Here is a 25,059-nt window from a genome sequence, read left to right as displayed (position 1 = left end):
ATAAATACAGGTTAGATAAATGAAACCCCAGATGTAACTAATCTACATAAATAAGCTTCAGTCTGATTAGAGGATAGGACTATATTAAAATAATCTTAAAGTGTTTTAAGTGTTTCACTTAAATACTTTTATCATTTTTAGTTTAATTTCATCATAATTTTAACATTTCTACTCTATAAAAAGACCTAAGTGATAAACTACTTTTACATGCTTTTATTTTTTGATTAACAATGTTTGCAGTGCAAAAAAAAAGTCTAAACTAATACAAGTAAACAAAAGTAACATCATAAGTTTTCATTCTGGTTTGACTGTGTTGTGTGTCAAAAACATAAAGCATTTTTAATGTCTTAATTTTAATTTTTTTATGTGGCAATGTTTTTTGATTGATTTTTAATTAAAGAAAAACATTAAAGGGAACATTTAAAGGACAATTTCTTGTTTACTGTCTTTATCAGCAGAGAGCAGCCTTTGTAGTGTTTGAAAGCTGGTGCATTAAAAATCAATTTCAAGTCTTCAAAGCTGTAAACTCTTGCTTGCTTTGTAGATATATACTGTTTTAAAAATCATTGGAAGCACAGTAGTTGACAATTGAATTAAAACAAAAGGTAAATAATGGTTTCATGAACATTTGAAGGATTTTAATGTATTTTTAATAATAAGTACAGGAATTGGTTATAGCGACAGACATGTGAATAACAATTTGTAGCTTTTAAATGCATAATTTGTTCTCAAAGACAGTTTTTCGTATTCTTTTATTAAGAGAATTTTGGTTTAAACTTCTCTTGGTGTTATTCTGTTGTTTTTACTGAATACCATGATTCAAACACAGAACATGTCAGTCAGTTTCTTTACTTACTATATTTCTGTCTCGCTCTTTGCTGATTGCTAAGCAACCACTTATGATTGTTTAGCTATGAAGCAGTTTAAAAAAAAAGGTAAGCTGAAGTGGGCTAAACAAATGTTCATTAATTCTTAATGAAAATATTTAAATTCTATAAAATTTTAAATGTAACAAAGAAAAGAACATTGTCTTAACGAGGTACCTCAGATTCAGCACTTGTGTGACTGCCAACAGAGTCAAAAATGCTCTTTTTGTGCAAATCTAGAGGAAAGCATGTCCTCAGTCAGTGCATCAGTCATTTGGAGACCTGTGGAAATATGGATATATATGTATAATTAAAGAAATAATATTTCTTTCAGGGCAGGATCCTTAAAACACATAATCAGTGATCATTTTAATTTAGGTCAATAGAAATATAAAATTAAATAGATCATTTACAGGTGTGGGGTGGCTGATGTGCATAAGCATTTGCAGAATTCAGCCCAGAATCTGTTATTCTGTGTTACCTGAACTGTTCCCTGTTCCTTCTCTCCTTTGCTTTAAGAACACTGCAAAGCTGCTAAAGCTGTTAGTTTCACTTAGCCTCCAACTACATTTTCTCGTATTCTGTTGAGATAGTCCTGATGTCTTGCTTTCTTGCAGAGACTTGAGTAATTTGATATGCAGATTTGAAGATCATAAAAACAATCCTGCTTTGATGATCATGAGCCAGATTATCCAGCCACAGCTGTAAAGTACCAAGTGTGTTCTTTTGTGATCTCTTCAACATTTCAGTGGATCAAATGACAATAAGAATATAGTGGAATTTAGAGTGCTTGGAAAATAATGAAATTAAAGGCCTTTTTAAAATGACAATCATGAAGCCTTAGAAATTATTATATTTCTAGGCTATGGGCCAGATATGTAACTGTGTGTGTATGCGTGCATATATATGGATGTATGCAGAAAAGAGAGCAGAATGGAATCAAAAGGACCATCTAGATGGATAAAAGATATTATTAATGAGCAATGTGCATCTAATTTTCTTTTAATATTGTGTATGAGCTGTACAGAGCTGTGTGGCAGTATTTTGGAAGATGCTGTCAAGCTGCACCTTTTGCTGCAAACTAGAAAGCATCAAGTTTAGAGACAAATGATGTTGTCATTTTTTTTCCTGAGGCAAGAGTATTGGTAAGGACGGACCTCATTTTCCACTTTGTGATAGAATCCTGCTATCAAACTTCAGGATTGAGAGTGATGATTAAAAGGAAGTATAATTCACGCAACATGTGAAAAGAAGCAGCACTTAACTGATTCCATAGCCTGCATTAGTTATTAAAAAACACATGATAATTTGCATCTCATAGCTCCAAGGTGAGAAATATATCAGTAAGCTTTGTAGCTGTTGAGTGAAAAGGAGGCGAAAACAAGATGCTGTCTGTTATTTCTTTCAGTATGCAGTCTTTATTTTGTCTAAATCTGTACATGTATTTTGTCCATATAAACCACATGTAGCTTCTTTTCAGGTGTAACAGGCAATAGTATTGCAAGGAGCAGAAGCAACTGTATCAATTTGTTTTGTTATGTATTTATTGGCCATCACATACATGATCTTTCCCAAAAGTATACCTCTCATTGTTGCAACAATGTGATGTAACAAAATAATAATTCCTTCAAGCGTGAAATAACTAATTTTAAGTATTTTCCTGGGCTCATTAATTTCAAACAACCTTCTAGAATTTTTAAGAGAACTTCAATTTCAGTTCATTTAATATATGTATAGACCACAAATAGTCTTTCCTTCATCCCCTGATATTGGCAAAGGAAACTTAGGAATGAGTATCTGGATTTCCAGATTTTGACCTTCTTGTAAAGCAAGAGGAAGCTGTTTCTATTAAACAAATGTAAGTTTCAAGAATTTTGGTTAGCAATGGCAAAAATATTTAGATAAATTACTTGCAATCATACTGGTCTTGCTGATACTTGTGAATGAAGAAACAGGCACACATGCTGAATAGCCATGGGAGGAGAACACTTTTTTAAGGGAAAGTTTTTGTTCTGATTTAAGTTTTGGGTTTTCTATAGTGTTTTATAATAAAGACAATTACATAGTAATTTGGGTTAGAATGCATGCCCAGTTCCCCATCTCAAAACCCAATTTGTTACTACCTGTGGCTATTTCTATTAAAAAAGAAACATAATTACGATGAGTCTCAGCAGTCTAAGAGTAAATTTTTGCAATTACAATGCTTCCCTTGGGCAGATGTATGAAAATGGCAGATTAATTCCTGTCAGTCTATTCCTTGCACATTCTTAAGGTTACTGGTAGCTCGGACTATCATTATATTGGTACTGTTTGTTATCCTGTGGCTAAGGTTAAAGAAGGAATGCTACTATAAACCCTTAGGACTAGGATTGCAAAGTCTCTGTGGTGAAGTATGATCCGCAGCATCCTAGGAGTAAGATACCACTTCTGTTTTCATGGAAAGTGGATGATTTTTCTGTTGATTTTAGCATTGTCTAGAAGGGTATTTTGTATTTTATTGCTTTATGCCTCAAAAGATTTAAATAAAAACACCAATCAAACTCAAGTTTAATCATTCTTAGGAATTTATCAAGACATTAATAAAGCTGCAGGTAGTTCCTTAATAGTTTATAGCTTTTGTTTTATTCCAAATAGCGCAATGCATGAAACACCAGTAAATGAAGATGGCCCTGAAACTATATAAATGTACAAACTCCCATGGAAATAATTCATTTTCCATTGGGATTTTCTACCTGTAAACAAGTTTTGAGAGCATATGAGTAAGTGAATTGCATGCAAAAGCAGTACTCCTGGATATCACTCTCTGCAGCTAAGCACCTAACTCCATGTTGAATTCCAGTGAAGTTGGAAGTTGGTGTGGCTTCACATGGGCTCATGATCCACCTGCAGGGAGCAGCATTAGTCTGTTTTACACATCATCTGGTTTGAGTATCCAGGAAGAGCAGTATGAGCAATCCCAAGGTATTTATTTTACATTTTGCATGAACTTTTGTTTGAAATTTCTTGCACCACACCTGGAGCGTTTTCTTTTCCCCCTTTGAAAGAGGTTTTCACATATGCACACTTCTGAATGTCAACTTGGTGGCATCTGTGATGTGGACATTATTTAGAGAAGGTTTCATTAACTATTTTCTTTGAGAGGTCATAAATAAAATTTTAAAAAATAAAATATATATGCATCCTTCAGTTGATGTCCCATGCATTCCACTTTGGAAAAAAGTGCTCACATTCTGGGTAAGCATCCTGCTAATTAGATAGAGAGGAAGTCCGTAATTAAATCCCTGTGTTCTAACAAACCCCTCAGTCAAATATTAGCATTCATGTTCAGTCACTCTATCCCTGGTGAAACCTGCAGCAGTGTCCTAGATATTGACAAATCAACACTGCATTGGAACAGAGCGATGACTTTATCTAATCCCGGAATCTTTGCAGAGAACATATCTTATGTGGATCTTCTTAATTTTACAGAAAGATCTGATTTCAGAGTTGTGATATTGAAAGCCATAATGAGAAGGGCAACCCAGAACATTTTTTTCCCAGTCTTTTAAGAACTTGCAGGTCAAATTCAGCTTTTAAATGCCTAAGAAGTTAGAGATTACCTGTGGTTAAGTGGGTGTTGTGTCCTAGATGAGCTAATCCTATAAAGAAAGGTAGCTAATTTTTCTTTTGCTTGTTTTGAATCAATTTAATATAGAGTACTATCAGAAGACATTGCGCTAGGCTAACATTGAAGTGACAGACTTGTGGATGAATGCACACAGCCCTGTATAAGAATAGCCTTATTTTTTTTTCTGTCCAAGTCTATTTGACCACTGCTACTATGCTTATGGTGTAATGGTGTATTCAGTCAAACTTTCCATTTTATGAGGTACCTCATCATAGACACATGACTGTTATGGCTTTAAAATATATTTAGGGACAGAACCTCTTGCTAAATTTGTGCAAGCCTAAATTATTTATCTTATGTCACAAATAATAAATCAACTCATCACCATTTTACAGTTGAAAATCTCCTTGCATGGCCGTGTGAATCTGTAAAGCTTGATGATCTACTATTCTGTCATAAATTCAGCCATTATTTTGGCAGCATATTTAGTGCTTTCCTAGTGCTTAGAGGAAATAATTACGTGAAGGTATTTGTGTGAAAGTAGGGCTTTGTATCTTGTCACAAAATGTTTAGAGAATACCTTGTTGAGTATTTTTAAGAAAAAGGTGAAATAAAGAGTTGCATGACCTAAATAAGAAATTAGACAAAATCTTATAATGTAAGTTTCAACAACTGTGATTTTCTTCTGAATTCCTAGGGAATTTAAGGGAATCATTGCTTTTCTGGTGCGGGATTTTAGAAAGACAAAGGGGATAAGACAGCAGCTGTACAGAAAAGGAGGTGATCTAGATTTACCCCTTTTTTTCTGATCGCCACCTAGGAAGAAAGCTTCAGTGTTCCTCTTTGTGTGTGTTTTCTGTGCAGGCAGTGTGGCTTCAGAACCAAATCCTGCTCCATCTTTGTTGCTAATTTCTTTCACTCTGTAGGGAAGAAACACAGAACTGGAGTTTCGTGCCACATGCAGCATTTGCTGCCTAGCTAATCACCTTTCCCCGTCACTGCCATTACAAATCTGTTCAAATGCAACTTTCTTCAGCATACAACATATGTATCTGTGGGAATGTAGCACGCCATGTAAAGGCTCGCTTAACTGGTAATTGAAGTAAGCAGACTGATCCAAGGGCTATTGAAGCCAGTTTGAAAACACCCATTGATTTCACTGGACCTCAGGTCATGGCTTGTGGGAGTTTTATTGTTGCCTTTAGTGCAAGTGTGGGTTGGACAGAAAAAGGTAAACATACTGGATAGATGTTAACACAAAGTTAACAGATTTTAAATATCCAGTATCTCTGTTTTCTCCTTACTAATTATGAGAAGTACAAAACAGATTAACTGTGTTTAAAGGCCATAATTTGTTCTCCTTCTCCACCATCCAGTACTGCAGTGTTTATAACCTTTTATCTGTTCAGAAAACATTTGGGTTGTGTTGCTCTTAGAAACAGGAAATAAGCAGTGCTAAGACTAGGACGAATTTCACTTTACTTACTGGCTTCACTGAGAATTCCTGCTAAGTAAGAACTGTCAGATGTGTCTCAAAATTAAAAAAAAAATGCCAGGAGATCAACATTGAATGTGAAAGAGAGAGAGAAAGAGAGAGAAAGAAAGAAAGAAAGAAAGAAAGAAAGAAAGAAAGAAAGAAAGAAAGAAAGAAAGAAAGAAAGAAAGAAAGAAAGAAAGAAAGAAAGAAAGAAAGAAAGAAAGAAAGAAAGAAAGAAAGAAAGAAAGAAAGAAAGAAAGAAAGAAAGAAAGAAAGAAAGAAAGAAAAAGAAAGAAAGAAAGAAAGAAAGAAAGAAAGAAAGAAAGAAAGAAAGAAAAGATGCAGTTGTTCTCATGCAGAAAAACTGATTCTAATAATTTTTAAATTCTAAACAAATACTTTAATCTTATCCTTACATTTCAAGGCACTATTTCAAAGTTTTCCCTATAATTTTAAATTTTCCTGTAAATTCTAGACTTCATATTTAATATGAAAAATCAAAAAAAAAAACCAACTGACAAATGCTATCAAAGACACACTCCTATATTGTTATTTGGAGTTCATGGTAGGATACTCTTAGAATAAGCTGGATATTGTGATAAGTGCAGATTTCATTCTAGTTAGCTAATTGTAATTGAGTCTGTTATGCAGTAAACATATTATCTGTTAGGAATACTAAGGTAGATTCAACATGGTGGGAGCCATAGATAAAAGGAGCATTAAAGCGTTTCAAATTCAATCATTAGGTTTCATTGCACCCATCTGCTACCAGAAAATATAATGGGCCACTTGATTCATTGACCCCTAACTGTCGATTTTGAACCATGTTTTCTTAAATCCATATTTTTAAGTCAGACCTAGAGAGGTAATTTGCTAAGAGAATACCCAGTATATTTTAATGCAATTACTTTTTTTTTTTTTTAATATAATCAGGTTTAACGGTCTCTTGTATGTTCTGCTAATCCAGTGAAAGTAGTTATTTCATATTGAATGTGGTTAAAAGCAACTAATGTTCAACTTCATTAAGACTTCTATTAAATAGAAGCTTTGCTGAATTTCTGCTATTTTTTAATTCATGAACAAATACCTTTTAGTAATTATTTCCGGGGGTTTCTGTTACACTAGAATTATACTTACATGTTTCATTTCCACAAAGACTATACAGCACAGCACAAGGGCTAAATACAGATTGAAACTGTGGAGTGCTTTATATTTTGTTTCTAAAATATGTTTTATCTCTTTCCTTTTGTGTTCTGAAGCAGCTAATTTTTTTTTGCGGGGGGGGGGGGTTGGAGAGTGGTGTGGGTGAAGTGCCTACATCTCTTAGCAGTTCTATATGTGTGGCACACAAGTAGATTGTGTCATAAAAAGCAGTTTTACTTAGTGAAAGCAGGAAACAATGTGATAAATGAGGATAATTTAATGTTTTCTCAGCAATGGCAAACTATTATACTATTCAGTCATCTGAAGTTTTTGTAATGGAAAAAAGTGGTTACATGTATTTCTTTACACCACGGGATATAATTCCTGAAATATTTATGTAATATAGAGACAGATGTATGTAACCTAACCTTATAATCCCATTTCACAGCTTTCCCAAATACTGGGAAGCTCGATAAATGGGAAGCCGATTATATTGGCACTGTAACTCTATTAATAGGATTCGGATTTGCCTTATTGACAAGCCAGTACTGTTAATATGATCCAGTATATTAAATTGACAGGAAAACTGGAGCGATAGAATGTATCTACATCCTAATTGACAGGGAAGCTCTTTCAAAAGGTTCTTAATGTGGTTTTTATTGACAGAGTAGCTTCAGTAAGTACATATCATTGGTGAGCAGTGTAAATATATTGGATACAACTGTACTAGCAGATTCAGGTGCAGTTATTGTTTTGTCTTCCCATACTTCCATCTTTACTTTGCTATAAGTTGCGTAAAGCTTTCTTGTAAGACCTTTACAAATGCCTGTTACAACACCAGTCTAACTGCAGCACTCAGAGGCATTTGACAAGTTGTGAATTATTTTAAATGTGTTCATCATTTTTAAATGAATAGCGGCAGTGCAGAGCAATGCAATAATGTGTCATGAATTTCATTATGTTTATTTATTGACGCTGTGATAACGTTATTGTACTTTCAGCTTGAGCTCTTTATGTGGTGTGATGTTTGGCACTTCTTTCTACATTCTTATCTTGCATCTTCTCCAAAATGTAGTTCAACTTCAGAACTCATATTACAATTCCTTTTTCCTAGTCACATTTGACAACTTTCCACATTCTCTTCTGCGATCATGCTAATTTCATTGCATTTCATGTTTTTCCAGTGAAAAAAAAAAAAAAATAAGGCTCAGAAACCTGAATTCATTGTAAAAAATCCAGCAATTTGAGTTTGGTCTGGAATATTTTGATTCCCTTTTCCATCGGAGAAAGTTTTGGGTTCGGTTTCCACAGTTTGTCACATCTTTCTTAGAGAGAGAAGTATGACCTTAAACACACATCCTGCACTGGTAGAGAAGCTGAAGGCTTCTGTTGAGCTGACTTCCCTGCAGACAAAGAGACAAGCTTGTTCCTGAAATGCTTAAATCTTTTATTTCATATCAGAAAGTCTGATCCGGGTCTCATCTCACCTCATCTTTTGAATGTCACTCAGGTGTACTTTTTTTTACCAGGATCACTTAAAATTATGTCATTCTGTAGTGACCTTTTTAGCTTCTTCAGTCTTCTTACTTGGTGCAGTCATCAGTGAGATGAGAAGAACCTTGTCTGGGCCTTGTGATTTCTAATCCTTGCACTGTATTAAATTACCACAGTCCAGGTTTCTGCTATCTTTAGTGTCTTGTGCATTGCAGAATAAACTCTTGGAAAAATCTAACAAATAATTTCATTAAACAAATAGTGAAAACAACTGAAATAATCTACAATGCCTTAGTGTGACACCTTAACCAATAAATAAAAATAATTTATTTTGGTAACAAATATGGTACTTGCTAAGAGAAAACAGTGCATGGATTAGGCATTTATACAGGGAGATCTGCATTCCTTTGCTTATGGGAGAGGATGGTAGTGTCTGTCTTCAGAGCTTCACTTTTCAGAAGTCACTGTGCAACTGACTGAAGAGCTCAGGACCTGTTCCTCTCACAGTTTTGCTTTTCTCATTCAAGAGGAAGAGAAAACAGGAGCCACCAACCAACACTTTAAGAAAGAGTACAGCAGCTCTGTGAATGATATTGCCTTGTGCATTTGACTGTTTTTACTGCCCTGGGTTTTCAGTGTGCGTTTGAAGAATGCTATATATGTCAGAAATTCACATAAACACACTGTAGAACTTTTAACACCAAAATACACATCTTGCAGCAAGTGTGAAATTTCCCAAATATGTACAAGTCATATAAATAATATATCAAAAGCATTTTCAAAGGAATGAGAGTGGAGACCACATAGTATTTTAAAATAGCCTATTTAATTTTGTCCTTGAAAGGAGTAGAAGAACCTATGAGAGCTTTATGGCCAGTTTTTGGTTTTGTTGTTGTTGTTTTGGTTTTGTATTTGCTATTGGGATAGTGAATTTTCTTAATGAAGTAAATCTTGTGGAAGCAAAAACTACTATTTCAGGCTAAGTATACACACTCACTGGCAGTCTTATACTGAGCAGTCTTTGTGAAAAATTGTACTATGTTGAACCCACACTGTTCCTAACAAAATGAAGACAATTGTCTGCTCTTTCAAAACTCAATTTGGCAGAATAAAATTCTTTTGCCTCCAGAAGAGATTGCCGTTATATAAGATCTTTGTTTCATGGGGGAAGGGTGAATACTTGGAATTCAGCTTTTCAAGAAAAGGCACAGAAGATGCTTGAATTAGATATTAAGTGGCAGTCTGATAAAGGTGAGAAATGTTTCATTTCATTTTTGCATTTAATGTTTAATTAAAAAGAAGTTAGAGTCAGCAAAGACATTTTGCTTTATTATAGTTCCAGGTATGAACACCTACATAAAATGGAGATGCATTAAATAATTTCAGAAAATGTGATACTTCTTGTAATTCTGAGAAAAAATTATGAATATTCTAGTAATCTGATATTCATAAATCTGATTAATATCCAAGTCTTTTTTTTTCATACTTTAGAGCACATCTTTTCCTTATATGACAATTATTTCTAGGCATAATTTGTCAAGAATACTTAAATATTGAATTTCTCTCTCTGTCCCTGTCTCTTTCTTTCTCACTTCCTCTTTTTCTTTGTAGGCATTGATCTTTTCTTTTTTAATTAGACAAACTTGTTGAGTTGCAAATTCTTTTAAAAAAAAATTCTTTAATTTCATTCAAACAGTATGGAATACATGAAATATTGCTAGAAATCTTCAAAACTGTGCCATAAAAATGTTTTTTTTATTAAAAAGTAAAGAGAAAGAGAAAAATAGTGAGGAACCTCTAATTTTTAAGAAACAGTCTGCTTTTTGCAGCAATTTTTGAAAGCAGAAGACTTGTGAAGTTGTTTACTGTTGTCTTATTGAGCAACAGCAGAATTTTTGAAACCTGATTGATTAATATGGTGCTGTAATTCTAATCCTGAATTTAAAAAAAAAGTGTGCAGAGCCACACTTATAGATTTTATGTATCTATAAAAATAGCATAATATTTCAACAGAAGTAAACACATATACCTTGTGAATATGAATTTATGAAAAGATAAAAAAAGGATAAGAGATGAATATAGCCCATTGCTAAAAATGTTCTCCATAATTCATTGTGTAATGCTTGGCCCAGGCTGGTTCAAGCTGTTTCCAGTGATGAGGTTTATACTGTTTTTTTTCTTATGAGTTTATTTAAGGTTAATGGATCCCATGAAAAATTTGTTTCTCATACTCTGTTCTTGGCTATAATTTTTCATTTTCCTTTCTCTAAATTAAACTTTTGGAAACCATAGCCATTCCAGAATTAATTAGTAGAATCTTAACAGTTGACTTTCAAACTTTTGAATGGTTTTATTTCTGAGTCTATAAAATTTAGTATTCCAAATACACCATGTGAGACCTATACTTGGCAACAATTTTAGTTTATCCAGGTCCTTGTGTGGTCATAATATACAAGTACTGACAGGTGCAATAAACTTAGTAGTTTTGTAGACAGTTGATGTGCTGTTCATGAAAACACAGTCCCATTATTGGACTGTAGCAATTATATTGTTGCATTTGAAATTCTAAACCAGAAAATCCAACCAGCTCAAGTTGCCTTGGAAAGTTGTGGTTGCCCCATCCCTGGAAGTGTTCAATGCCAAGTTCGATGGATCTTCGAGCAACCTGAACTGGTGGAAGGTATCCCTACCCATGGTGGGTAGAGAATGTGTGGAACTAGATGAAATTTAAGGTCTCTTCCAACCCAAACTGTTCTATGAGTCTATGAAAAGTATATTTTGCACAGGTTTAATTTGCCTCTTCTTTTATTTTCCTTTTCCTCAATTCACTGAAGTAAAAGGTAACAAAATCAAACAGTATGATATTTTCTGAAAGGAAGCAACCCTTTCTTTTTAAATTTTTGCAGCTTTTGAAAGGTTCCTATGCATTCTGACCTCTTTTTAAATGGCTTTTTTTAATGAGCTTCAACTTCTAAGAAAGCTGTATCAAATGCTTGTACAGAAATCCTGAGACATTTTTCTGCAACATTACACTAATGACAGTGTTCCTAAAATTTCATATTTGATCCAGAGTCACATATTAGAACAGATAGGTAGAAGAAATTATTTGTAAAGGTCTGTTATAGCAACCATCAAAAAAGAATATCAGTTAAATGTTTTAACAACATACTCTCATTGGAAATTAGCTGGTTCCACTAATCTGTGAAAATGGGCCATAAAACCAGGGCCACTTCTCTAAGGTGGCTTTGGACAGTTAAGTTGATATCACAGACTTTAGTTTTCTGGTGGCAGTGGACATTGCTTCTTTTTTTTTTTTTTGACTTTAGAATACATTTATCCTTCTACTGGAGAACCTGTGCTGTGGTAGCTGCCGGTGACCTCATTGATACTCCAGCCCTCAGTCTTGAATCACAGAGATAAAAAATTCACTTTTCTTTATTGTTTAACTCTGGTGACTTTTAGAGACAGATTGTTCTGGGAGATTTCTTTGGAGGGAGGGTGAGAACGAGGGTGGAATTTGTTTTATTTTGTTCTTCAGGGGAAGTTAATGATGGTGGCATTTGAATAATTTTTTGTTATTTAGCAGCAGACTGAAATTCCAGGCAATTCCCTTCTGACCTGATGCATCTTATTTAGCTTTAGCTATTGCACTGGACATCTTGCTGGTTGTCAAGATTCCCCTATGCCAATAATGCTCCCCAGGAGTATTATGTACCTGACACTAGATGACCAAATGGGATAGTTTGTATTTTTCAAAGGCACATTGAGGGATTTTGGTTGATTAGCTAGAGTAGCTGACTAGATTTTGACTGACTAGGTGGTTTTGAGCTGACTAGGTGGTTTTTTGCAGGTGAATTGTAACCTACTATAAAACTGGAAGTCCGGAGTTTTGGTGATTTTTTGTCCTAGAAAGAGCTGTATATCCAGAGAAGAACCAGAGGTTTTTTAGATTTTTTAGGTAGTATTTGTTTCTTTGAGTTACAGCTATGCAATTTAAAGAGGTATGATTAATGCATGAGCTGGAATGTGTAATATCACTTCCATAAATGTTAAAGTGTAAAAAATTTAAGTATATGACCTCTCACTTCAACTGGGATTAAAACAATGACAAAAAAGAGATTTTAAGGGAGTTAGACATGTTAGATATTCATCTCTCTCTCTCATCCATTGTGAAGCAGATGCTTACATTTCTAAGATTCCTCCAAACTGACAAACGTTAAAATTGATTATTTTATTTATCACAAATTTATAGATATTTTCATACACGAAACAGTCTTCCCTTTGCTGCCTGTATCTCAGAGGGCTGTTACAACTCAACACAAGCATCATATCTTCATAATTCATAGAAGAAGGGCTAATGCTTTTAGTGCAGAAAGAACAGTATTCAACTCTGAGCTCTGTGTCTGTATATGATCAGCAAGTACTTACATTTGTTCTTTTGTAATAATGAACTTGCTGTAACATGGCACCCAATTCATTGTATTGAAACAAAATACAGTATAAAGTATTATCTAGTTAAAGGACTTTAATGATTACCATAAATACAGAATTTCTCAGCAGCTAAGATGTGGTCATATCTTCTATTTTAATATCTGTGTATTGGCTCATCCAGGATGTATGAAATGCTTTTTTGCTAAGAAAAAGCAGAGACAAAAAGTGTGACCAGTTCTTACAGTGGTCCAGTTTCCAGTTAAGTTCTTAGAACCATCTAAAAGGAGGAGTTATAATTATTTTCAGGACAAAAATATGACTTTTAATGTCAGAGAATCAATGAAAAAGCAGTTTATAGCAGGCATTTTCACTGCCAATGTCATGAAAAATGGAAATGTTGATTCTGGTAGCAGCTGTGTTTATGAGGAGACAGATGTCTTACGTAAGTAAAAGCATAAGGTCAGTTTTCCTGGATATCTCTATTTGAGATATTAGACATGAAAAAGAGACAGGAACCCTGCAATTGTAAAGGTTTATTCAGGTTGATAAGTGCTGGGTTCTGTAAGTGCCATAATGATTGTATATGAGTGTATATAAATATATATATATATATATATATATCTTTTTGCTTCACAAAAGAGAGATACTAGCTTAAAACTTGCAAGAAGAAAAAAAACAGCAGAATTTTAGCTGCTTCCAAAGTATGTGCTGCATTTGAGGAATACACATAAGAATGCTGAAATTGTTGTTTCCAATATTTGTTTTTCTAACTTGATGCACACTAAATGTGAAGATGAACTTTTATTCTAATTGCATATACTAAAGCTAGGATGGATGTGAACATAGTATGTGTTATAAACTTATTTTTTGAATGAAAGGATTTAGAAACTAGGAGAAAGTGCAGTGTACATTGACATACATGCTGAACGGAAGATGGTTCTATATTTTCCATCCCTTCTCTAAAACACAAAGACATCCATGGTATACAAGCACATCTATTTCACAAATCCCTTGGGAGTAACAGGTGTCTGCCCAATTTTTGTTGCAAACAGCAGTGACTTAAATTTTGGATAAAACTTTTTGCCTCTTTTCCAAGCTCAAATTCCAACCATACCAAAAGCAGCAAATATTTCTAATTACCTCCTACTGACAAAACCAGAACAAAGATAAAAAAATGGGGAGCGGGGAGTGGCAGGGAAGTCCAAATACCTAAGATCCCAGTCACCTGTGTAAACACTTGCTGTGTGACATTAAACCCCAGGCCCTCAGCTCCATTAATTTTGTGCTGGCTGTGTTACGGATACTGATCCGCTGGATGCTGCTGCGAAAGCCGGAGCTGCTGCGGAGCAGAGTGGTGTGATGTGAAGTGATGCAGAAAACAGTAGAAGCTCTGTCGCTAGGTCAGCTGCAAGAAGAAGTGACGTGCGTGAATGTACAGTATGCGGAGTTTTCTGAATGATGCAGTCTCTCTTTCTCCCAAAGAACTTCAGCTAATGATACAAGGGGAATTCAGTTCCCTTTGGCAGGACTCCATGTTGGTCTGGATCCTTTTAATACTTCTGCTTCTACAGTTACTTGGCTCATGCTGCTAAAAATATACATGACAGACTTAATGAAAGTATCTTCTTTTAAAAACTACTTGTCAACAGTGATCATTCAATATTCTCGTTTGCATGTGTGGTTCTCATTATTCTGACATAGATATTAATACTGATGAAAATTAAAGAGAGAAAAATCCAAATATTTTCACACTTGCAATTTTCCAGTAGCATCTGAGAAACCCCACAGCTCGTCAGCCATAAATTTTCTTGATTTTTTGTTTATTTTTTCCAATTCAAGTGTAATATAGCATATAAAAAACTGTATTACAGCAGTAAGAGCTTCAGAATCCCAGTAGATTATGTAATTATGATTAAAAATTAGTATTATTGAATAATTCACTTTTTTAATATGCAAAGTTATTTTTTCTCTCATTTTCAATAACCATCAGTCTTAATATCTATCTAATGAAAAAACATAAACAGTGTCATCTGTCAGGTTACTAACAGAGAATGCCACTTATTGGAGCTTCATTGTTTACTTTAGCAGGTAATTTGTGGACCGGAATCATTTAATTGTTCTGAGCACATAATTACATGCCAGCATTTTCCAATTTAATTAAAATGTACAAATCTGAAGATTAAGGGAATTTTTGAATTATTAATCATTTCTCCTCTAGGAAATCTTGTTGCTCTGCAGGAGATTTGTCCAGTGTACAACTATACGTATTTTTTTCCTTCTCTTTCACAGACAGACAATTTTCCCGCAGAGCCCAATTACATGGGCAGCAGGCAGCAGTTTGTTCAAAGGTAAGGCCTATTAAATAACTTTCTTGGCTTCCCCATTTGCATTCTTGTCAAAATTGCTTTTCCAGAGAGTACAATTCAACTTAGAACAAGTAAATACAACACTCTCTCTCTCTTTTTTTTTTTCTTTTTTTTTTTTCTTTTTTTTCAATATGTATTTCAGTAGCTCCACGTTCAAGGATCCAGAAAGAGCCAGCTTGAGGGACAGCGGGCATGGGGACAGTGATCAGGCTGACAGTGACCAAGACACTAACAAAGGCTCCTGCTGTGACATGTCTGTTAGGGAGGCACTCAAGATGAAAACTACTTCAACTAAAAGCCAGCCACTTGAACAAGGTGAGTGAAGCTTACAATGCCTACAAAAGCATTAAGTTTAAAACATCATTATCAACCTATTAGTATTGCAGTTGTGGTTTATCAGGGAGGAATAGACCACTGATATTATCATCAGAGAAAACAGTAAATCTTGTCACTAGCCCAGAGCAAAGAACGCAGTATCTTTCAGAATAAACATGAAATGAAACCATAAGTGTCCAAAGCAGATTTAAAAAAAAATTAAAATTAGTACTTTTGAAAATGATTAGAATATACTCTATTTCCACTGGCATTGCCTGTGATATATTATATACAATCCTTCTGTCAAAGCCTGATTTGGAAATTCAAACTAGACATGGCTGCAAAAGATAAAAGAACACCAGTCATTTATATTCCTCATGTAGTTTGGAAAAGGGGAAAAGAAAATGCTTCGCATATAAGACAAGAGTAAAAATGAATCAGAAGATGTTTTCATTTCATGGGTGCATTTTCCTGTTTATAATGTTGATTTCACAATTAAGAGTACTGTGAGAAGTGTCAAATACCAATACAATCTTATTTTCAGTATACTTTCATTCACTCCTGGGAAGATAGCAAAGATTGAGACTTTCTGTGAAAGAGCAAAATTACTTAGGTCAGGAAAATGACAATGTTCTCTGTCAACATTAATTCTGACAAAAAAGCATATTTTTTTCCTTAAATTGTGTCCAAATATTTTTTTTTTGGATGTTTTTTATCTAATTAGGAGGTCTTTTATTTCAAAAGATACACTTCTTTATTTTTAGAGAATCAGACAGACAAGCACTCCAGCATTCTCTGCTTTTATGTTTTGCTTCTATGCTGTAAGCAATAAAGAAGTGCATCACTGAATTATTTTAAAATGTTTTGTATGTATTCCAGTATTTTACTTGTTGTGGGGAGGGTGTTTCAGTGTTCAAGATAGTTAGGAAACTATTAAATCAGTCAGCCTTAATAGAAGTTCTCTTTCTAATTAAGCAGAAATATATGATAAACTTTTTATTAATTGTTGATTAATTGGCCCTGGGATTTTCACCTCTTAGCTTAGTCTGATCTGTAGTACAGTTCTCAGGAAATACATGTTCAACTTCATTTTTCTGATTATGTTGAGATTGCAGTATAATTTTTGCAGTGCAGAATATTTAGAATGCTGCAGTATAATTTATTCTGTATACATTTGGAGGTTGACCTCATATGTGACCTTATTTTCCAAGTAATAAATGCCGGAAAGATTATTTTTTCCTGACCTTTTGCCACAGCAACTCTCTGCCTATAATTGGACATTGATCTGTATAAAGATGCAGTGCAGAATTTTTTTTTAAAGAAGCTATTTGAGCATATGTCTTATTCTCTCAGTTTTGTGTGACATGAAGACAAAAATTCTGGATTTCCATCTATCAAGTATAGGCATGAAAGAGCTTTCAAATTTTTAACGTTTCACTAGGAAACTATCTAGTATTCAGATTAAAAATGTGTGGTTTTTAGAAAAGGACTGTATGGCTAGTGTTCATAGTACTGCGTTTTGTCCAGCAGCATCAAATCCAATTCTGGTCAAAATATATATGATCTAGTAAGCACATTAAGCCAACCATTCCCATTGCTTAATTTCATTATAATGCAAAGAGTTATATGCAGGTTTATGTTTGTCATTATACCTAGTTGAGCTGCCCTATTCATCAAGAAAATTTATTCCAATTGCTCAGATGAATTCCTCATGTTCTTATGAAACATATATTGAATTATGGACGTTAATTATTGTCAGCCACTGATCTACAGCAGTGGCTGTTTATGTGGATTTCTTTGCTGAAGAAAATAAAATAATGGAGATAGAGAAGCAAACTATTTTTTCCTTTTTTTTAAAATTTTTTTCTTCCCTCAAAATATAATTACAAATAGTAATGATATAAATTAGTTTGCTTGAATGAACTCTTCCATCTCTAGTGTGATGTAATAAAATCATTGTTATATTATGAGAACTGAACGTGCATCAAGCACCTTATGGGATTTCAGGTGATTGCAGTAACAAATGTGGTGCTATGTGGTGTACCCAATGAAATCAATGATTGCTTGTCATTGAGCTTAGTATGATTAGGGTTCTTAGCCCAATGTAATATTTTTCTTTTGAAACAAGATAAATAAAATTGTTTTCTCTAGTCATAAGCCAAGTTGAAGGAGGGTAAGAAATATGATATATGTGATTAGGATTGAAAAATAATTTAATTTTTCTTTAGAGAAAAATTGTTTTCTGGGAAAAGGAGATGGAAAGTTTGCTAGAAACAATTTTCTCCAGAAATACCTGCAGCAATATCAGAAATTGTGATTCTGTCATCATTCTGGATTATATGCAGGGATGGGAATTCACTTTTTTGTAGCCATGTTCTGGACTTGACTATTGTCTTTTAAAGATGTTTAAAATAAAAAATATGTTGGTTGCACAACAGCAATTGCGCTTCTGTCAGTAACAGAGAAGTATGAAATTTTGCAAAAAAACATTTTTCTAGACAGATGTCTATTGATTTCAGCGTAAGATGGGAAGCAATCAAGCTTACTTTATGATTTTCATTTCATTAATGAAAACAGTGAATGATAGAGCCTGTCAGTTTACTACTGAAATAGTTGATTTCAAGGAAAATATATCCAGATAGCAAGTTTTGTCTGGTAGTGATTTTAAACATTTTCACAAATGAGAAAGACAATGCAAATTAGATAGAATTAATTTAATAATTAATGAAATGCTTATGGAGTGGTCTGAATAAAAGGAAAGCAGAAATCCCTCCCAAACTGTAAAAATGATCATGCCAGTAAGTTTTGTGTTGCAATAGGCACATCCCACTTTAGTTATATCAGCTTTATGCTCTCTCACTGTGATATCCAGGCCACTTTCTGCATAAGAATATCTCTTATTGTCTCTTAAGCTTACTTGTGCTATCTTAATCAGCTGTCTTACTAAACAGCTTGTTCCACGTGCCTGCTAGTCCTTTAATAGAATGGTTAATAAATTAGTTTTGTTTACCTGTCTTTTTTCCACTTCTGTTGCTGATACTTATCCCTAGTCTGGACAGTTTGAGATCACACTACTTAGAAGTCTTACAAGAATTATTAGTTTTGAACACATCTGTCAAATTGCCTGTTTATTTCACTTGAGATTGTAGCATTTAATAATCACTTTTTGCATTCAAATAACAGAGTAATTGTTTTGTCTGGTATGGTTTAAGAATAACAGCAATAATCTGTATTTCTTTAAAAGGTATCCAAAGCTGAAAATTATATCATAACCCATAAAACATAAACAATAATATCTGCAAGGGAGCAGTAAAATAGCAAGATGTTAATTTTATACTTTTCTTAGTGAATCCTGCATGTCCTTACCTTATAATCAATAAAGAATACCAAGTTATGGACCTTTATGTAGTTACTCATAAATTACTGTCTTTGTTAGATTTCCCCAGGAATTTTTAGTTTCTTTTTCTTTTCTTTTTTTTTTTTCTGTCTGTGTTTTATTGTTCCATTGTAAATCTAGACTTTCATGTGTTTGTCAAAAAAAAAACTTCAAGGGATTAAATATCTCCAAATTCAGTAGCTTTGTTGGGTTTTTGCTTTATCACTGTACGTTACATCTTTCTTTCAACACAGTTTCTTGCCATTCACACCTGCATCCCATAGAAGAGCCATTTCTGCATATGCTGTTTCCTCATTAACAATAGTGTGGATCCTGAGAATAAAGAAAAAAAACTAGAGGCAGATGCTTAGAGGAAGGGTGAAATGAAACTCTTCAGCATAGTTGTCAGAGTCTCCTCTAGGACCAAGGTTGCCCATCAGGCTTCTCTGTAAAACAGCACCATTTTAGTCTAGGGTATTGTTACTAGTATAAAAGAAATGTAATGTATCTACATGAAAAAAGTGATACTAAGTGTAATTTGGAAATATAATAGCTCTTTCTTCATCACAACAAAAATACATTTGCATCACAACTGATGCAGTTCTACATGTAAGTCTTAGGAATAAAAATTATATCAGTTCTAGAGACTCTCTATGAACACTGTTACCCGTTGTGTTTGCCCACTGAACGTGTTCATATAACAAGTCGGTAGTAACTTGCTCATTTGCAGTCTCCATTTCTAAATAAGACTCACCCTAGAAATCAAGTATCCTGCATTATGCATCTGCAGCAGAGCAGAAATGACAAAAATTTTTTACCACAATTTTTCTGGGCTATCCATTAATTTTCTTGGCATAATCTTGCTGGAGTCTGTTGGATAATTAAAATCCATTCTGTTTAACTGAGTTAGAATCAGTCTAGACTGATAAGTGCAGAAAGTTCATCAAACACATTTCTGCTGTCTGACATCATCACCAATGCTTTCCATGCCATTGGGGATGATGAGTTCTTTTATGAATACACCAGCTTAATGAGATAATAGGAAAAGAAGATTGTGGAGTAATATTTCTTTTCAAAGTTTGCAAAACTGGTGATGGTGGCCTTTTTTGAGAAACTAATGAACGCTGGGAGTCTCCAGGAACTGACACAACATGTGAAATCTTTTGTTCAACAATGATTCCTCACATAGGTTTTCTTGACTGGACAGAACATCTATCACATTTTCTCTGTGCTCAGAATATCTGTCAGACTGCCCTTCTTGCTCTGACACCACTTAATAGTCTTTATGTCCAGCACTATCATCCTTTCTAACTTGCTTACTTCTAATATGGTAAGATGCTAACTTGCTGTTTACTTGCACACAGTATCCATTTTCCAGTTTCATCTGATGAATTGATTTCCAGGAAAGCTATAAGAGCAACTTAATTGTATTGAGGGTCTCCTTCCTTTTTTTGGTATGTCTCAGTAGTAGAATCTGTTTCTAGAACTGTAAATTCTGGAAATTTTTAGGTGAAGCCCACACAAAATGAGGTATTGAGCCTTGTGTTTTCTGCTTCTGTTTGTTCTTTTCTATATATTTTTCTCATGTTTTCTTTTGGTTTTGTGTTTTATGCAAGCACGTGTATGATCCTGGATGAGGACTAACACAGGTCAAAGAAAACTTATCTATACTGTAACTGTTTCTGATTGACCAAATTAGTTTTCAATAAGCTGGAGATATTTGATTTTGGCCTTATTCTAATAATGAGACTTTAAGATTAAAAATGTAGGTAGAACTGAAGAGCTTTATGAAGAATAATATCATTCTTTGATATCTACTCTGGTGCGTATAGCAAGATCAATATGACACTGGAGCCACTGACATTACTTCTTTCCTTTTTTCTGCTGTGATTACTTGGTTCAGTGAAACAGTACTTCTAAATATATGAGAATTACCAGCATTGTTATTGGTCTCATACTACTTCTAAGTCCTTGTGAATGGTGATATTGAAACTTCGATTGGCATTAAACTTTTAAATTGATATATTTCACTTTTAGTCAGAGGAAACTAATAAAAAGTTTCAAATGTTCTAAGTGTCTTGATCTCAAGCATTTTAAGATGATCCAGGTAATACTTTTGCAAGATTTTTTTACCTGGGCTGAGCTAGACTGTTCAATTGTTCAATAATTCCCTTTTTCTGAGAGATTGGAATTATATTCTCCCTTCTAACCAGAGTTAATGAACTACAAAGAAAAATGCAGGTCAGTTGCCTTTGCTGTACAGATGATTGTCAGCTCTTCTCATGTTAATACCTAGTAATCTATGACATATCTTTTGCTGTATAATGTCTGCGGCAAATTATATGATGGATTTAGACAAAATAAAGAAAAAAACTCTCATATCTGCCAACTTTTCTTCACTCAGAGTATTATGTTGAATATCTCTCATGGTTTAGGTTCTATTTTTAGACAATCTCCTAGTCTACCAGTCAATTTAAGTTCGTCTTTTAGATTTCAGCTATTTTTATACCAAGCTGAGATTTGTGATTGATGCTGTGTGACTGCTTCAAAGCAGAATCCAGTTTGTTTGGTGCTTCCTCGTTATAGGTGGGAGGGTTCCCAGGCACAGCTTTACCATAGCGTGCCCTTCTCAGAAGTACACAAGCTTTAGTTTTCAAGCAACGCTGTCCAGGTAAGGAAGGAGAAGTGTGAGGAAGCAAATGTTTGTCCTAAAAGAACAGAAAAGTCAGAAAAGGAAGTGAAGTGACATCCTAACAGAGAAGGGATATATTCACTCAATGCCTCATGACTTCTCTGCCTCTATTTTGTTGATACAAAATAGAAGAGTGATGCAAACGTTCTAGCAGCTGAAATGACAGTGAACACAGTTTGCATCAGATTGCCTTAGCCTGTTACTGCTGCCTGTAATTGCCCATTATCCTGCATTTCAACCTGTGTTGTGTTCTGCCAAACTAGGGTTTTAATCAGGTGCCTGTTTCATCACCTGGCAGATTATTGCCATCATGTATCTGGTAGCAGTGAAATTTTGCGAGCAGCATATCCCACAATTAATGCATTTAGGCAAAGATTAGGGGGGCAAATTTCTATAACTGACTTTCAAAACATACAGAAAGAGCTTTCTCCATCAGTACACACAAATATGTCACTGTGACAGAGGGATTACAGCCATTCAGCACAACTTCATCTATGCACCATTTGGTATGTCATGCTACATTTTTAGGTAATTTCATTTTTTCCCCACATTATTTCTACTTATTTTATAATTAAAAAATACTTCAGTGGTTGAAAATTATATGTATTTTTGACCTGTTTTGTTTTCATTGGACTCTTCACTATGGAATCAATTTAGATAATGCCCTTACTAACATCTGAAAAGTTCATGACTGCACCAATAAAAGTATTCATAAATTTCAGAAGAGATTTCTTTGATGAGCTTATTTGCAAATTAATTCATACCATGCACTTCAAGATCACAAGTATATTACCATAAGTCTCGTATCTGAGATTCTAATATTTGGGTGCTGTAGCTGTTGGTGCTCATCTCTTTCTGCTTTTCTTCAGAGGCAACAAAGCAGAATATCCCTCCCCTGTCACTAGTGGAAATCTCATTACATCCTTTCTGTACTTTCTGTTTTGACACTGCCTTTCCTGGGGCTGAGCAAAGTTATTGTACTGCAGTTTGTTCTTGAAAGGCTTAGAATCCATAAGTTATCTTTTCACTTTATTCCCACCAGAAGAGCGAGGAAAGGATTTGCAGTTCTCAATAAGAGGAGGTCCTTCTATGTCAAAATCATTATCTTCAGCTAACATTTCTTCTTTTCAGATTCTTTTTATAAATTGAAAGAAAAGTGGGGGCATAGAAAGATCAACAACTTTTGAAACAAGGAAATCGGAAAATAAAGAGTTTTCATAGTATCAGGCTTTATGCATTTCCCTGGGTGATAAATGGATGTTCACTACTTGTGCTTACTTTTGTTAATGAATATTTTAGGGCATATATTCATATATTGGATGAATACTTAATATCAAGGAAACTATTGTAGCAGGACTAGAGAGTCTATTCCCGACTCTTGCTCTGTGTCTGAAAATGTCCTTCAATGGTGTACTTACAGGTTTCCTTTAATTATGCTTACACAGAATTAGAGTATTAAAAAAAACCCCATACATATGAAGGTATGTGTCTTTATTCAGTAATATAGAGAAGGCAAAATAAAGACATCTTCTCTCTTCATCACTTTAAATCCTCATTTTATGATTTATGTATCTCCTCCTATTAAGTCAGCAGAAAATACTGCTATGATAAACCACTATAGTGGACAAGATTTAACAAAATCCCATTGCATATTGCAGCCACGTTCTTTTCACCAAAAAAACAATGTTCTGAAGATGGAGTTTCCATAAAGATGACATATATTATTAGATGACAGATATTAGTTGGAAATCTGAATGATTGTATTTATCAATAGTTCTATGTCCAGCTGGGGAAGACAAAAGAGAAGTGTCTTAAATAAGAGACAGGAGGTAATTATTCCATTCAGCAATGCTTTAGCTGGAATACTACTAATTGTATCTTGTTCTTCTGGAACAAAAATTATCTCCTAATGTCTGTGCACACTAATAGAGACTGTCCTTTTCGTGGCCCTTTTTCTGTTTACATACTACTTTTCTCCTATGCTGTGGCTTCCAGAGAGGGAAATGTGGTTCATTTTAATTTGAGCCAGAGTTGCAGCATGGTCTAATTAGGGATACATCTACAGTATGCAGTTTGTGGGCATATGTTAGAGACAGATCTGGAAGGATTCAAAATCAAAAAAGAGGTATAATAACAGCAAAAAATAAAGGTTTGTGAAACATCGCCTGTAGGTGAAGTTTGGAAGAAGTTTTTGTTTAGAATCTGTGTGTGTTTAAATGAACAAGGACTGGAGTGAAGCATAATAAAGGTCTTTGTGTATATAAAGTTGTTATAAACAGGATAGTGCTTGCTTTTTCTTTTCTTTTATGTTTAATTTTCTGGGAGAAGTATTTAAGTCATATTTGAGACAGAACTTTATTATAAAGATATGTAGGCACTGTAGTACACTACCCCTGTGAGTTAAAAATACCCTGTCCTGGAGATTTTTAAAACAGGTTTAATACACACTTTTCAGTGATAATCTACATTTATTTTAAACTGTCTGAGGCCAGAGGATCTGCTCTAGTCCTGCTTTTTATGGTGCCAAAATGAAATATGGGGATGTATTGCACTGTCCAATCCTGAGTAAAACATACTGAAAGACAATATTTGCTCTGATCTGTTCCTCATCTTCTTCTCTGTGAACATCATCTTGAAGAACTGACCATGTTAGAGAATTGCAGGGAATGTGAATTATGTAGTGCTTCCCAACAATAATATGCAGCATTTAGCGTGGTCTTGGCTCAGAGACAGAGCTGCAGAACGATTAACTAACAGAACTTAGTAAGTCTGTGTCTGTGTAGACAAAGTCTCTGTACTTCAGTGATACCCAGTGCCATGTATCAGCTTCTGTGTACCTACTGCCCAGTCAGATCTCCAGAATGGCAGAACAGCTGGTTTCCATTCCCTGCTGCTGCTTTCTCCTATTCCAGCTGCTGCACTCAAATAACCTCCCTTCCCCAAGTGGGCTTCATATGGTTTGAAAGGGACTTAATGTACCTCAGTGCATAGGGAACTTTTGATGCATATTTCATCATGTTTCAGTTCTTTCTACAGGGAGCACTGCATGTATAACAGATGTTCCCTGACTACTACCCTTTCCTGAAGGTGACATGCCCTTTTTTGTGTTTCATCTCTAATGTATATAGAGCTGGTAATGCCTGCATGGTACTAAAAAAATAGTGCTCCATGGCTGCCCCTGTGCTGCATGCCAAGATATATTTAATTCCATCTGCTCCCCTCTGCAGCATGAAATGGAGAAGAGCATATGCCCAGTATAACCAAGTCACACTGTGGCACAGATAATACCCCT

The 25,059-nt window shown here is 34.5% G+C and overlaps 1 protein-coding gene across 1 annotated transcript in view; it reads left to right on the top strand.

The window, feature by feature from the left end:
- Positions 1–25,059, top strand: part of PCDH17 (protocadherin 17) — a gene marked incomplete at both ends in the record, with an annotated part of 83,516 nt that overhangs the window by 11,265 nt on the left and 47,192 nt on the right. The window contains 2 exons of the mRNA XM_084201398.1: positions 15,308–15,366; positions 15,527–15,699. Coding sequence (XP_084057524.1) covers positions 15,308–15,366; positions 15,527–15,699 — 232 coding nt within the window. The remainder of the gene's footprint in view (positions 1–15,307; positions 15,367–15,526; positions 15,700–25,059) is intronic.

This window comes from Fringilla coelebs (genome assembly GCF_963513975.1).
Source record: "Fringilla coelebs genome assembly, chromosome: 2".
Classification (NCBI taxonomy): Eukaryota; Metazoa; Chordata; class Aves; order Passeriformes; family Fringillidae; genus Fringilla; species Fringilla coelebs.
Note: the sequence above shows the minus strand (reverse complement) of the source record. Positions and strands in the feature narration are given on the sequence as shown.